The sequence below is a fragment of the Erinaceus europaeus genome, chromosome 7 (assembly GCF_950295315.1).
Source record: "Erinaceus europaeus chromosome 7, mEriEur2.1, whole genome shotgun sequence".
Taxonomy (NCBI): Eukaryota; Metazoa; Chordata; class Mammalia; order Eulipotyphla; family Erinaceidae; genus Erinaceus; species Erinaceus europaeus.
The window spans coordinates 41,892,046-41,907,096 of record NC_080168.1 but is presented as its reverse complement, the minus strand read 5'-3'; the positions used below and the strand labels follow the sequence as shown (position 1 = coordinate 41,907,096).

Genomic DNA, 15,051 nt, shown 5'->3' with positions numbered 1-15,051 from the left:
ACTCTTATCAGAGACATTTGAAAACTTGCTAAGGTGGCAAAGTGACTTTGGGATGTGACACCTTTGTTGCACTGGGGTCTTTAAGCTCATCTTTAGCTGCTGTTTCTTTTTCTTTCTTTAAAGGTCCCTGTTTATTTATTTATTTACTTATTTATTTATTTTTCTTTTCTTTCTTTTTTTTTTGCTAGAGAGAGAAATTGAAAGAGGAGGGGGATATATATATATATATATATATAGATAGGTACATAGATAGATAGATAGACCTGAAGCACTGCATCACCACTTGTGAAGCTCCCCCCCACAACCTGAGGGCTTGAACCCTCAATAAACTATAATTAAAATCCCTGTCCACAAAGGAGCACTACGTTGAAGAGTCACTTCATTCATCCAAATCTCCAGGAATGTGTGTTTAAAGCAAACATTTCCTGCATACATGAAGCTCATTTTGGTCCACTGCCCTGGAACAGTGGTTGAATGTGGTTGAACTCCCACATTTAATTCCTGCTACCCAGAGATATGTCAGATTGATGTTCTTACTCTTTCTCTTTCTTGCATAAATCAATAAATGCACTTTACAAAATATTCACCTTTTTTCTTCTAATATATTTATTTATTTAATAATGATGGAGAAACTGAGGGGGGATAGAGAGGAAGAGAAAAAGAGAGACACCTACAGACCTGCTTTACCACTAGTGAAGCTCCCCCATGCAGGTATGGACCAAGGACATGAACCCCAGTCCTTGTGCACTGTAGCATCTGAACTTAACCAAGGGTACCACTACCTGGCCCCAAATAAATGAATCATAACAAGAAGTAAGAAAGGAAAGCAAGAAGGAAGGCATGTTAAAGAAAGAAAGAGAGAACGAATGGAAGAAAAGAAAAAAGAATGAAAGGAGGAAAACTTGACTGTCACTAGTGATATATAACCAGTATAATGAAACAATAAAACATCTATTTTTTGTGTCTTTTTGCTGGTCATCAGGGCTTCAACATTTGTGGCCCACTTTTTTAGATAGTAACAGAGAAACAGAGCTAACACTATAGCACAGAAGCTTCTACCAATGTGATAGGTGCTTCAAACCTAGGTGACATATATAGTGAAGCCTCTCCCAGGTGAGCTGTCTCATCCATCCAAGACTTCACACTTTTTAAAAAATGTACTAAATGGCAAAGTTGTTTGTGTAAATTAATGCTTGTTTGTATGATAAGAGCCAGTGAGGCCATAAGCAAGTTGGTACCCAAGTCAGTGCTGGTAAAATCAGAACTGATCTGATCTTCCCAAAGGCAATTAGGGACTAAGAATTCAGTAATTTTCAGACAGCACATTTCCTTTCTTCTTTCTTTCTTTTTCTCTTTCTTTTTTTCTTTTTTTGCAAATGTGTCCTGGGGACATAACTGTGTGTAATCAATTGTTTGGTTGCAAGGTTTTCCATCCCAGAATTTATTTCTAACTAGTCAATATCCACAATAAAGAATAAAAAGAAAGAAACCTTACTGCATAAAAACACACAGATTCTTTAAAATGTCATTGCACATTCAATGGTTACAGTTGTGCTGTAGAGAAGTATTTGGTGATTCAGCAGTATGACAATACTAGATTTTTTAATACCTATTCATCCCATAAACCATAAATCTTAGGATATGGGGGATAGGGAGAAGGCTCACCTGCTATAACACACATTACCATGTGTGAGGACCCAAGGGGAAGATTCATGAATGGTGGGGTGCTGCTGTGGTGTCTCTCTTCCCCTCTCTGCCACCTTCTATTTAGAGAGAAAAAAGAAAAGAAAATACCCCAGTGGGAGCAGTGGAATCATGCAGGCATAAAGACCCAGCAATTTGAAAAAAAATAGTTGGGATCCTATTGGTCTTTTCTACTACTGAATTCTGAAGACTTGCAGAAGACTGTAGGGATATATTTGCTGAATAAAAAACTAACCTGACCTGTGTTCATATTTTAAGTGGAAACATGAACCAGTGCATGCCATTTTTGCTAAAAAGATGTATAGAGGGGCCAGGTGTTAGTGCACCCAGTTGTGTGGACACATTACCATATGCTAGAATCCAGGTTCAAACCCCTGGCCCCCACTTACAGGGGAGAAGCTTCACAAGCAGTGAAGTAGTGCAGTAGGTGTCTTCCTTTCTATCTATTTCCCTTTTCACTCTTGATTTCTCTATACCTGTATTTGAAAAAATTGGAGGAGAAAGCAAAGAAAAAAAGACAATGTCTGCCAGAGGGGTGGATTAATTATGAGGCACTGAGGCAATGAGTAATAATCACCCTGCGGGCAAAAGAAAAAAATATCTGGAACTGGAATTAGCATTTCAATTTCCATCTGCAGAGAATCTCTGAGCACATACTATGTGTGAGATGCCATGCTAGGCACTTTTACATAGTTTATTAAGTCTACTTTTATAATTATTACAGATAGGTGTTATTATATCTCCATTATGTAACTGAAGTTATAAAGATTCAATTCCCAAACTAATAGTGAAGACAGAACCCCAGTCAAGTATCTTGAAAAACAAAACTGTGTTCAAATGAAATTGAAACGACTCTTCTTTTTTTTTTTTTTAAGCTTCTAAAGTACCTTTTTTTTTTTAGTACTATTTTTTTATTGGGGAATTAATGTTTTACATTCAACAGTAAGTACAATAGTTTGTACATGCATAACATTCCCCAGATTCCCATATAACAATATAGCCCCCACTAGGTCCTCTGAATCCTTCTTGGACCTGTATTCCCCCACCCACCTACCCCAGAGTCTTTTACTTTGGTGTGATACGCCAATTCCATTTCAGGTTCTACTTCTGTTTTCTTTTCTGATCTTGTTTTTCAACTTCTGCCTGAGAGTGAAGTTGAAAGGACTCTTCTAAAGAATTTTTCCTTCATTTCTCTTTCTCCTTCTCCATTTCCTTCCTTCCTTCCTTTTGCTGTTTGTGTTTCCAGCAATGTGTCAGGGACCATTCTAGAATCAGAGAACATAGGGAAGTACCAGAGTATAGGTTTGTAGTGTGTGGTGATGTTTTCAGAAATAAGCAAGCATAGAGTTGATCTCTGGATCTCCAATAAAAAAAGAAAGAAAGGTAGAAAGAAAGAAAGAAAGAAAGAAAGAAAGAAAGAAAGAAAGAAAGAAAAAGAAAGAAAGAGAAAGAAAGAAAGAGAGAAGGAAGGGAGACTATGGGCTGGATTATGTTGGCAACAGGTATTTGGGGCCAGGGTGGCTCAGCAGATAGAGCTCACTCCCTACCTGGGTTTGATCCCTGGAACTGTATGGGAGCGCGATGGACAGCACCAAAAGGAGTTGCGGGGACATTGTACTGGTACTTTGATGTCTCTCCCTCTCTCACTCTTCTATCTCTCTGTAACTCCAAGTATTTAAATAGAGTAAGAAAGTGAACCAGGGAGGTCTAGCCTCTGCTCATACCCCAGCAACACACACACACACACACACACACACACACACACACACACGGTAGGGGTGGGGAGAATGTCATATAGAAGCAGGAAAACCTTAAATTCAAATCCTGACTCTGTCATGAATGAGCTATGTGACCATGGCTAAGTCATACAGTGTCCCTGATGTAACACCTTGTAGAATTTCTCTGACAGCAAACACAACACAATGTCTGGTATTTGGAAAATGCTCTGCAGGGGTGGGAGATAGAATAATGGTTATATAAAAGACTTTCATGCCTGAGGCTCTGTGGTCCAGGGTTCAATCCCCAGCACCACCATAATAAGCCAGAGCTAAGCATTGCTCTGATCTCTCTTTCTCTGTATCTTTCTCAACAGAATAAATAAAAGGAAAATCCTCTGCAAACCAGGGTTAAGAACTCAGCCCAGTGTAGATGCTCACACTGTGCTAGCTGCAGAGCATGGTCCTGTTGTCCATCTACCCATCCTTAGCTCCGCCTTGAACCAGCCTTCACACACTCCCTGTGCCTAGTTTGAGGACACCCCGAAGCTGAGGTCACCTTCTCTCCACTCCTCCAGAAAATGTTACCCTAAGCTTGGGCTCCTGAACCCCTACCCCCTTGGCCCACGGCTGCTCCCCTTAGGGGCGGAGGACCAATTCGCCATGGCGGTTTGCCTTCTGCAGTAGGCCTGACAGGCCGCGGGAGGAGGCATTAATGCTTTTTGACAGGCGACCCCTAATTGTGGGAGCCTTTCTTCCCGGGGGCCCTCTGTGAAATCCTGACTTAGGCAAGCAGCATAACAAAGTGGTAAAGCACTGAGCTGGGGCTTCCTGGACACTGAGAAATAGGGGAGGGGGGAGCATTATTCATGAAGACTTTCAGTTGGTTTTTGTCTTTTTTTTTTTTTAAACTAACCTTTAAGTCTGATCAGAGCGCCGGCTGGCCTCCCTCGCGTCCAAAGACCGGCTGGCCCCTGGACAATGGAGACATGGCTGCTGCTCTTTGCGGTGCAGGGCGATGGCTGCAGGAGGCCGGGGCTGTGCCGGCTGTAGGTGCAGGTGGAGAAGGCTGGGACACTGAGGGGTGTGGGGGGTGGGCTACTTCTCCCTTGACCCCTAGGAGATGGCGGCTATGGGTAGAACTGCCAGCACTGTGCTCAACAACTTTATCTGGGCAAACACCCATAGGGGACTGACTGGCTTTCTTATTCCATCCTCTCCAACCCAGTTGGGGGTGGACAGGGACAGGTGGTGGAGGTGGGGGTGCTCTCGCTTTAGGGCAGGTGCCTGGCTTTTGTGTTCTGCATCCATTTCCTGGCCCAGCAGCAGCCAGGCCTCAGGACCCAGTAGTCCTCTCTAAAGCACTTTGCAGAAAGTGACACCCTTGAAAGAGTGAGGGTTGGCGCCTCTTGGTGCCCCCCTCCACCCCCCCAATAGCCTCAGGAGCCAGTGCCTCAAAGGGGGCTTTGTGAGTCTGCAGGCTTCCTGGAGGGGGGCACACGTGGGGTGTTCTGGGAACAAGTCCCACTGCCCTCTCCAGCCTCCCTCACTCCAGAGCCCCATTCATTCTTCTCTTCTCCTGATTCCTCTTGATTTTTTTTTTTTTTTTTTTAATTTCGCCAAAGCACTGCTCAGCTCTGGCTTTTGGTGGTTCAGGGGATTCAACCTGAGACCTCATTGCCTCATCTCAGGTATAAAAGTCTTTTTGCATAATCATTATGTTATTTCTTCCTACTTCCTCCTGATGTTTCTTTCCTTCTTCCTCCTCCACCCACCTCCTTTTTTATTTTTATTTTATTTTATTTTTACCAGACTGCTGCTCAGCTCTGGCTTATGGTGATGCTGGGGACTGACCTGGAACCTTTCCTGCTTCAGACAATGAGAACCTTTTTGCATAACCATTATGTTGTCTCCTCAGCCCACCCCACTCACCACCTGCTTTTTTCTCACTCCTTCCCAACTATCTGCTTTATTTTTTCTTTCGTTTTTTCCTTCTTTCTTTCCTTCTCTTTCTCCCTTCCTTCTTTTCTCTCTTCCTTTCTTTTTAAAAACCTTTTCCTGTTCTTTAAAAAAAATTTATGATCTTTATTTATTTATTGGATGGAGGCAGCCAGAAATGGAGAAGGAAGAGTGATAGAGAGGGAGAGAAACACCTGTAGCACTCACTCACTACTTGCAAAGCTTTCCCCATGCAGGTGGGAACCAGGGGCTTAAATCCAGGTCCTTGCTCATTGTAACATTTGCCCTCAGCCAGGTGTGCCACCACCCAGCCCATCTTTCTTCCTTTTTTAAAAAATTTATTTATTTATTTAATTTGCCTCCAGGGTTATTGCTGGGGCTCAGTGCCTGCACTACTACTCCTGGGGGCTATTTTTCCCATTTTGTTGCCCTTGTTGTGCTTGTTGTAGTTGTTATTGTTGTCATAGCTGTTGTTGTTGTTGGATAGGACAGAGAGAGATGGAGAGAGGAGGGGAAGACAGAGAGGTAGAGAGAATCTGCTTCACCTGCTTGTGAAGTGACCTCCTGCAGGTGAGGAGGCAGGTGCTCTCCTTTCTTTCTTCCTTTCTTCCTTCCTTCCTTCCTTCCTTTCTTTCTTTCCCCCTTTTGTTGCCCTTGTTTATTATTGTTGTAGTTATTATTGTTGCTGTTAGATAGGACAGAGAGAAATGGAGAGAGGAGAGGAAGACAGAGAGGGGGAGAGAAAGATAGACACCTAGAGACCTGCTTCACCGCCTGTGAAGCGACTCCCCTGCAGATGGGGAGCCAGTGGCTCAAACCGGGATCCTTATGCTGGTCCTTGTGCTTTGCGCCATGTGCGCTTAACCCACTGCAGTACCTGATTCCTGCCTTCCTCCCTTCCTCCCTCCCATCCTTCCTTCCTTCTTCCCTCCCTTCCTTTCTTTTTCTTCCTTCCTTTCTTTCTTTCTTTCTTTCTTTCTTTCTTTCTTTCTTTCTTTCTTTCTTTCTTTCTTTCTTTCTTTCTTTCTTTTCTCCCTTCCCCCAGCCCCTTCCTTCCTTCCTTCCTTCCTTCCTTCCTTCCTTCCTTCCTTCCTTCCTTCCTTCCTTCCTTCCTTCCTTCCCTCCCTCCCTCTCCTCCTGCACCTCTCTCACCTTCTTTCTACACCTCTCCTTCAAATGTCTCCCGACCCTCAGCCAGGCCCACCCGGTCAGGTAGCGCCAGGCCGGCATGCGCAGCTGACAGCAGACGCATGCCTGCGGCCAATTGGCGGGCGGATGCGCTGCAGCTTGAATAAATCATTAAGCTTGACACGCGCTCCCGGCCTGGGCTCAGTGCTGCAACTTGTTTCCTGCCATTAACCTACACACCCTCTTTTGTAACAACCTAATCTTGCATACAAAGGGAGAAGGAATATAACTTAGACCTGCCCGAGAGAGAGCCCAGCCAGTGGCCTTGCAGTTGGGGGTGGGGGGTGGGGAGCTGGTAGAGTGGGTGAATCTGCTTCCCTCCTTTCTTTGGATGCCAGAGAACCAGGAGTTGGGGAGAGAGGAGGAATCTTAAAACATCATTTTTTCCCAGACCTGAGAGGGGAGGAGAGAAAAAAGTTCAGAGGTTTCTCAGGAACAGGGAACAGAAAATAGGGCTGAGGATATTCCACATATCAGACAGCCTATATACTACTTAAAAAATCGCACTAAGATGTGCTTCTCTGAAAGCTTGCTCTAGAAGGTAAAATTTCAGTCCCCAAATGTTAATGCTTAAACACTGCTCCCCCTTTTCCCCAAGTGGGCACATAAAATGGCATAGTGAACAAATACCATGTTTTTGAAGAACCAGTCATGTTTTTTGCTTCTCTTGAGAGCAAGTTCTCAATACCTCCTCTGTCTGGTTTTGGAAGGTCCTAAGCAGATGTTCACTCCTGCACATTGTCATCTTGTCACTTTTGTCACTCACAGGCGAAGTCCTTTGGGTTTCCATTCACCTGATGATTTACACAAGGGATGGCCCTATCTGCTGAGATGTGCTTCAGAGAGGCCAGATTTAGCCTTTGAACAGACTTAAATTCACTTCTGCCCCAGGGTCTTTCTCCCTGGAAGCTCTGTGAATCCCTGATAAATCTTACCACAAAACTGGGCTGGCAAAATAGCTCACTTGGGTAGTGCACTGCTTTGTCAAGTGCAATGACCCAGGTTTGAGTTGGCCATCACTGCACTGAAGAAAGTGTTGTTGCTGTAGTCTCTCTCTCCCTCTCTCTCTCTCTCTCTCTCTCTCTCTCTCTCTCCTTCTTTGTCTCTGTCTTTAACTCTAGTACATTGCTGAGATCCAGAAGCAGAAAGAGTGTGGAGCACCTCAAGTCAGAACCCTGGTCCACATCAAGAAGTAAGTGATGTCTAGTGGAGAGACTGATGGAGTGTGACTAAAGGGATCAAAATGCACCACACTTAGAGACACCTGGCTGGGGATGGAGGGGGTGGCCTTGCCACCTTTGGGAGGTGAGGAAGCTGTCACTGCATCCCAGCAGGAGCTGTCTCTGTGAAAGAGAATCTAGAGCCACTGCCAGATGTGCTGGCCCCAGAATAAGCAGGTGTGTAAATGCCCCATCTCTCTGCCCCTAAATTCCTGACCCCCGACTCCCACCCCACCAAACCCCACAAGAAGCCAGAAGACAAGGGAGCCTTGGTGATAAAGTACATAAAGGTGAACTTACTGAGACACAGAACAGAGCAAGGAAGGGCAAGAGTGTGGATCTGGAGGATGAGAGGAAAAGGAATAACAGGGCCAGGTGCTGGCACACCCATTACCATGCACAAGGCCCTGAGTTCAAGCCCCCAGTCCCCACGTGAAGGAGGAAGCTTCAGGAGCAGTGAAACAGGGCTGCAGGTGTCACCTTTCTCTACTCTATTTTCCCCTCCATCTCAACATCTCTCTGTCTTATCAAGTAAAAAAGAAAAAGAGAGGGTGAAGAAAAGAGTAATGATGGTCAGTGCAGTCAAACAGATTTGGTTTCCATTTGGTCCACAAACACCCCTCACATTAACCTCACATGTAAAGGCCCTGTCCTCACAGAGTTTACCAACCAGTAGGGAGGACTTGACAACAATAGTATAAACAAAGATAAAGCTTTTCTTTTTTTCACTTTTCAGAAAGTGATAAATGCCAACAAGGGAAAAAAAAAAAAAGAAGTGTTATATAGAAAGCAATTGGCCAGAGGAGAACTGCTTTGAGAGGGTAGTCAGGGAAAGCTTTCTGGAGGTGACATTTTGAGATAAGTAAGGCCTATTCAACCTCCCAAGGGTAATCTAACTTCCACACCTACTTCTAGGTTTATAAGCCGGCTGATCATCCCACTTGGACATAAGAGCTAGGAGATGAGAAGAACAACAGCCTTTTACATTTTAGGGAGAGTTTGTGGTCTTCTTCCATATGTCCTGTGCTAACAAATGTGACCTGGGAGCCAGCAGCCATGATTCAAGGAGAAGCTCAGAAGAAATGAAGCTGCTATCTTGGGTTCTTCTTTTAAAATATTTTATTTGTTTTTAATGAAAGACTGGAAAGAGGCGGGGGTGGGGGGGAGAGTTGGAGAGATGGAAATAGAGTAGTGTTCTGACTTACAGTGATGCTGAAGTTTGAACCTACGACCTCAGAGTCTCAGCCATGAAAGTCTTTTGCAAAACGATTTGCAGACTCCTGAATCCCCAGTCCTTTGTCTTGGGTTCTAAAGCACCCAGTCCTGTAAGGACAGTGATGCTCTCTCTCTGCAGTGAAGTGGAAGGGGTTTTTTTTTTTTTTTTTTTTTTTCTTTTTTCCTTGGTGGTTCCTCCCTGATGTGACCTTGAGGTAGATTCCTCCCCAACACCCCCAGGTTCTGCCCCCACACCCCAAAAAAGCATTTGAGAGACCAGTATCAGGAGGCCTTAAATAATGTAGTTTTAGTCTATCAGTAGTTTTAGTCTATCAGCTTTCCTCCTTTTTCCCCCATCCCCCTTGTCACTTTCAGGCAGATTTGGTTCCAGTCTGAATTCGCCATTCATTCATTCTAATTAGGTAGGACTTCTCAGTTCATAGAGTCTTAGTTTCCTTCTCCCTGCACTTCCCCATCCCCACAACGCCCCCCCCCCTAAAAAAAAAAAGAAAGAAAGAAAGAAAAAGAAAGTAGAGGCCAGGACCTGAGAGAGGGGCGGAGACTGCTAAGCCACTGGAGTCTGCATTTTGTATTTTGCTGCCAGCCCAGCGCCGCCGCCAAGCGCGCTTCGCAGCCAATGGGCAGCGGTGATTTATGGCGCTGACTAATGCCGGCTGAATACGGCCTGTCACAGCGCGCTCAATGGCCTCCCCTCGCCACACAAGCCCCGGCTTTGTGTTGCTAAGCGATTAGAGCAGATGTAATGAGATTTTGCCCAATCTCTGCTTTGCCCTTTCCTAGCTCCTGGAAAAAGAAGTACATGTGTGTTCGTGATTTTTATTTATTTATTTATTTATTTATTCATTTATTTATTTTGAGTTGGCCTAAGCATTGTGGGCCACAGCGACTAACTTTGCCTGGAGTTTAAGGAGACTGGAGACTTCCCCATTCAGAAGTGAGTAAAAGAACACCTGTCTCCAAAGCCCTCCCTCTCCCCCCTCCCCGCAGAAGATGGGGTGGGATGAGGAGGGGAGAGAAATCTGCCCTTTGTGGGGGTTGAAACGTTATCCTAATGTTATATTCATAGCCATAAATGACTAGCTACACTTTCTTTGCATATCTTATCTGGGCACTTGCAAAGGGACTAAAGGAAAGGAAGAATGCATGGGGTGGACATGGGGGGGAAGGGGTGGTTCAGCTCTAGGCCTCCCCCAAGGAGGAGATAAAAAATAAAAAGCATGCATCACAAAAGCCTTACTTCCCTCAAGTAAGCTCTAAATTGGCCCACTGCTGGCAGAAAGTCCGATTATTTATGGCGATGAGGAATTTACTGATTTTTTCCCCTTAATTACGCTTGGTTCTTTTGAAAGGGACTGAAGTCTCCATGTGCACTCGATCTAGGAGGGTCATTTAGCAAAATGACATCAGTCGCTGTGGCGCACTCCACTCAGGGCAGCTTAAAAAAAATGATCCTGATGTCCCTCAATGGTTGAGAGGGACACCCCTCCTTTTTTTCTTTTCTCTTTTTCATTCTGGAAGACGTGCTGGCAGCTCCCTGCTCTTTTTTTTTTTTTTTTTTAAGATGCATTTTGTGCCTGGTTTTCCGCTTGGCTGGAAACAACGCAAAGGGAATGGGCAAAAGCAAAGGCTAGGGCTGGGGGAGACAGCAGCCGGCCCAGAGGCAGAGTGGGATTCTGATCACGTCTCTGCTAACTGACAAGGAGTGAGCCAGACCCCAAATATATATATACCAATTTCCTTTTTGCATCTTGGTAATTGGGTACCTCTACACGCTTTTGGGATGGAGTCACCAGCTTTCATCAGCCACAGGCTCAAACCCACTGCACATTTCTAAAGCTTTTATTTTAATCATACTCCCCCTACTATGAAAGGGATTCATGCATGGCCATTTTCTTTAAAATCCACATAGAAAGGTGTGTGTGTGTGTGTGTGTGTGAGTGTGTGTGTGTGTGTGTGTGTGTGTGTGTGGTGTATAGAGGAGTGGGGGAAATGCAAGTCTGAAACTTAGGGAAGGCCAACATTCACTGTTCTCAGGAGTTTGGAGAATTGTATGGATCTCACCCCCCCTCCCCCAGTCCCCAGTCTTCAACCTCCAGTCCCTCATCAGCTGATCTTCACACTCTCCTAGAACTCTTCTCCAGTTTCCATAGTGGGGACCAGAATTAAGGCAGTAAGACTCTCTCTCCTCTCCTCTCCTCTCCTCTCCTCTCCTCTCCTCTTCTCTCTCTCTCTCTCTCTCTCAAGCTTACTTTTTTTTTGGGGGGTGGTGGTGGAGGGGAGTGAATTAAAAAAAATGCCTGATCCAGAAGTTGAAAAACAAGATCAGGAAAGAAAACACAAGTAGAACCTGAACTGGAATTGCCATGTTGCACCAAAGTAAAAGACTCTGGGGTGGGGGTGGGGGGAGAGTACAGATCCAAAAAGGATGACAGAGGACCTAGTGGGGGTTGCATTGTTACCTGGAAAACTGAGAAATGTTATGCATGTACAAACTATTGTATTTGCTGTCGAATGTAAAACATTAATCCCCCAATAAAGAAATAAAAAAGCTTGATCATTTTATTCAAGGATGATGCAACACTTAGACTCCAGTTGTTTTCTTGGTCTGTTTGCAGTTTGTAAAACCACTCTTATATATATGTCTATGCTCCCCCCAAATTCATCATAGACTCAAGAAACACATGATGAATCAATCACTTTGCCATTCCTTAGCATGTTTCACACCATCCCTTATTCTCTTTCCCCTCTCCCCACTTCCCTTGGGCATTTTCACAATTTGGACAGGAACACTGAATAATAATAATAACAACAACAACGCTTGGAGGCAGTTGCTTATTTTCCTCTGTAAAATAAAAGGAAAAGAAAAAGTTTTATTATGAAACTAGCTTGTATAAAACAGGGTTATACATATTTTTGTAAGTTTGTAATAAAACAGTAAGGGGTGGGGAGAAGGGGGGCAGTGATAGAAAGTTCTCGCAAAGGCAACCCATCAAAACCAACTGGCTGCCATGTTGATTTTGGACAGTAGCTGCATGAACTTTGTTCTTCTTGAACAGGACAGAATACCATCATTAATACATGAACAGCGTTGCTAGAAAGTAAGACACATTGGTGCTGAAGGACATCCTGGTGGCCTTTTTGACCTCCCCTATGAAGAGGTTCTCTCCCAAATAACCACCTTGGGACAGTGGTGGTTGCCAGGTGAGCTAACACATCTATAGCATAGGCAGAGGTAATAGCATGACATGTTAGAGTCTCCAGATATACACATTTTAAACCATTTGTACAAAAACTCTATAAATTTCTCTCTCTCTTCTCTTTCTCTCTTATGTACAAAAATATCTTAATATATCCCCAAACTGGTTAGGATAGATACAAATAATTTCTTATAATAAAAAATTCACAAAAGATTGGAAGCCTTCTCTGATGAAAACAGTAGAAAAGACGGCTTGAGGGAGGGAGTGGGGCTTGGGGGCTCCTCCCCAGCACGTGTTGGGGGGATTTCAAGGAATTGGGTGATGTCTATTTGCACTGCAGGGAAAAAGTCCACAGCAGGCCTAGGAAGGAAGGAAGGGGAGGGGCGGGGCGGGGGTTTGCAGAGACTGAAGACCCCAAAACCCCCTGTAAAGGACTAGTGGCTGCGTTCGGGTGTGTGTGTGTGTGTGTGTATGTGGGGGACGCAGTTCCGTGGGCTGTAGCTGTTCCCGCCCACTGGGGGCTGCGGCCACTGCACATCTGGCTGCACTAAGCCCTCAGACTCTGGTCAGGCTGCTTGGAGAGCCGCAGCAGATTCTGTTCTGAGTGCAATCCAGTTGATTTTTTTTTTTTTTTTTTTTTTTTAGAACTTTGCTTGTCAGCCTTAGGGTGGGGAGGGCTTGTCTTTTTATTTCTTCTTCTTCTTTTTCTTCTGCATTCCCTCCCTCTTTTTCTCTCCCTTCCAGCGTCTTTGATGAGATAATATGAAAGATGCGGGCTGTGTGGGGCCCCCTATAACATAAGAACGGGGGGGGGGGGAAGAGATTAATGCACGCTTGGAGGCTAGTGGCTGTGGGCGGGTTGTGGTGGGCTAGAATCTGTCAGGTTGAGAGACTCTTTTGACAGGTTCCTGTCTCTGAGGTCCCCAGCACTTCCTACTCCCTCCTCCCCCAAAGTCCCCACAGTCTTGCAAGACTCTAAGCACGCCCCCCCCCCCAAGGGCAAACGTTGAAGCTAAGAAAACAAGAAACCAATAGACGAACTTTGACAAATGTTTTAAAGCATCCCTTCGGTCTCCATAGAGACAATCCTCCCCCCCCCCACCTCCAGCGCGCACCCCCAGATAACCCCCCGCCCCCTCCCTTCCAAGGAGAAAGAAGACAGGAAAAGCCACTTGTTCCTCTTCCCGCATGCAGGCGACCTACCTGCTTCCAGAGTCCCACCGGGGACCAAGCCCGGGTGGGATGTGCGTGGGGTGAGTGGGTGGGGAACCCTTAGAACCAGTTGGTGAAATCCAGCAGCTCCTGCTCCTCGGGGCTGAGCGGATCATAGGAGCCCTCGTCGGAAGAGTAGGAGGAGACCGGCGAGCCGGCCATGGAGTTCATGTCGGCGGAGTAGCCTGGGGAGATGGTGGGTGAGAGCACGCCGGCCTGGAAAGCGGCGCTGACCGCGTCGTGCTCGTCCAGCAGCTGCTGCAGGGCGCGGATGTACTCGACGGCCGAGCGCAGCGTCTCCACCTTGCTCATCTTCTTGTTGGCCGCGCCGTTGGGGACGTGCTCCCGCAGGGTGGCAAAGCCCAGGTTGACCAACTTGACGCGGTTGCGCTCTCGCTCGTTGCGCCGGGCCACGGCGGCAGGCTGCTGCTGCGGGAGGCTGTAGCCGAAGCCGCTGAAGTTGAGCCGCCGCTTGCAGCGCATCAGTTCTGGCGACGACGAGCGCGGCCGCTTGACTTGCTTGGTCGCCGCCGACTTGTGACCGCCCCCTGAGGGCTGGGCGCCGGCCGCAGGGCTCAGCTGAGGCGCGGGTGGCGGGGGCGGCGGCGGGGGCGCGCTGGGCACCGCGGCGGCTGCGAAGAAGCAGGCGGCAGGGGGCAGGAAGGGCGGCTGGGGCTGCGGGCCGCCGCTCTCCATCTTGGCCGAGCTCTCCATGAGCGCGCGCGCGGTGCCGAGAGGGGGGCTCCGGGCCGGGGGTGGGGGACTCTGGGGTGACACAGGTGCTCAGGGAGGCGAGAGCGGTAGGGGTGGGGGACAGACGGAGCCCGAGATCCCAGGGAAGTTTGCAAAAAAAAAAAAAAGACAGGCAAGGACCCTCACACCCCCTCGACCCCCGGGAGCCTTGTCTGGGTGGTGGGAGCGCGCGCGCAAGGTGCTCAGGCTCGTCCTCCTCCTTCCCCGCCTCCCTCCCCGCCTCCCTTGGCTGCTTTGCTCCGGCAGCCTCGCGTGGCGCTCGCGTGTGAGGCGGCCGCTGCTGGCGGCTCCTTGTTTGAAAAGGGGAGGAAAAATTGCGAGAAGCAAGAAAGTCAGAGGCGTGTGCGCTCCGCCGAGTCTCTGCTCTGCTTCTTGCTCTCCCGAGACTGCGCGCTCCCGCTCCGGCTTCTCGTTCTTCGGCCGCCGCGGCTCCGGCGTTTGGGATTATTTGGTGAACCCCGTCTTGTCCTCCCCTGCACTTTCTTACTTTCTTTCTTTCTTTCTTTCTTTCTTTCTTTCTTTCTTTCTTTCTTTCTTTCTTTCTTTCTTTCTTTCTTTCTTTCTATCTTTCTTTCTTCTTTTTTTTTTCTCTCCCTCTTCTCTCCCTCCTTCTTCCCCTCGCCCTCCCCGGCTGGCTTCCCGTCGGCGAGCCTTCCACGTTCCCTGGCCGGAAAAGGAGCGAGTGCCGGGCGGCCGGAGTGCGGCCGCCTTTTCAATGGGACACCCAGCCCCACGCGCAGCCTGGCCCCGCCTCGCCCCCCACTCCCCGCTATTGCAGCGCGCCGCTGCAGCCCCTACTCCCCCCTTCCTCTCTCCCCCCCTCCGGTTCCCTAAACCCCCTCCCCTCCTCCGCCCCTCCCTTCCCCC

At 47.2% G+C, this 15,051-nt stretch overlaps 1 protein-coding gene across 1 annotated transcript; it reads right to left on the bottom strand.

Moving 5' to 3' along the window:
- Nucleotides 1-11,854: 11,854 nt before the first annotated feature.
- Nucleotides 11,855-14,956, bottom strand: ASCL1 (achaete-scute family bHLH transcription factor 1). The gene is made up of 2 exons (XM_007527922.3): nucleotides 13,423-14,956; nucleotides 11,855-13,009 (listed from the first exon to the last, which is right to left on the bottom strand). The coding sequence occupies exon 1, from the start codon at nucleotides 14,143-14,145 to the stop codon at nucleotides 13,492-13,494; it is 654 nt and encodes a 217-aa protein (XP_007527984.1). The 5' UTR covers nucleotides 14,146-14,956; the 3' UTR covers nucleotides 11,855-13,009; nucleotides 13,423-13,491.
- Nucleotides 14,957-15,051: the final 95 nt, after the last annotated feature.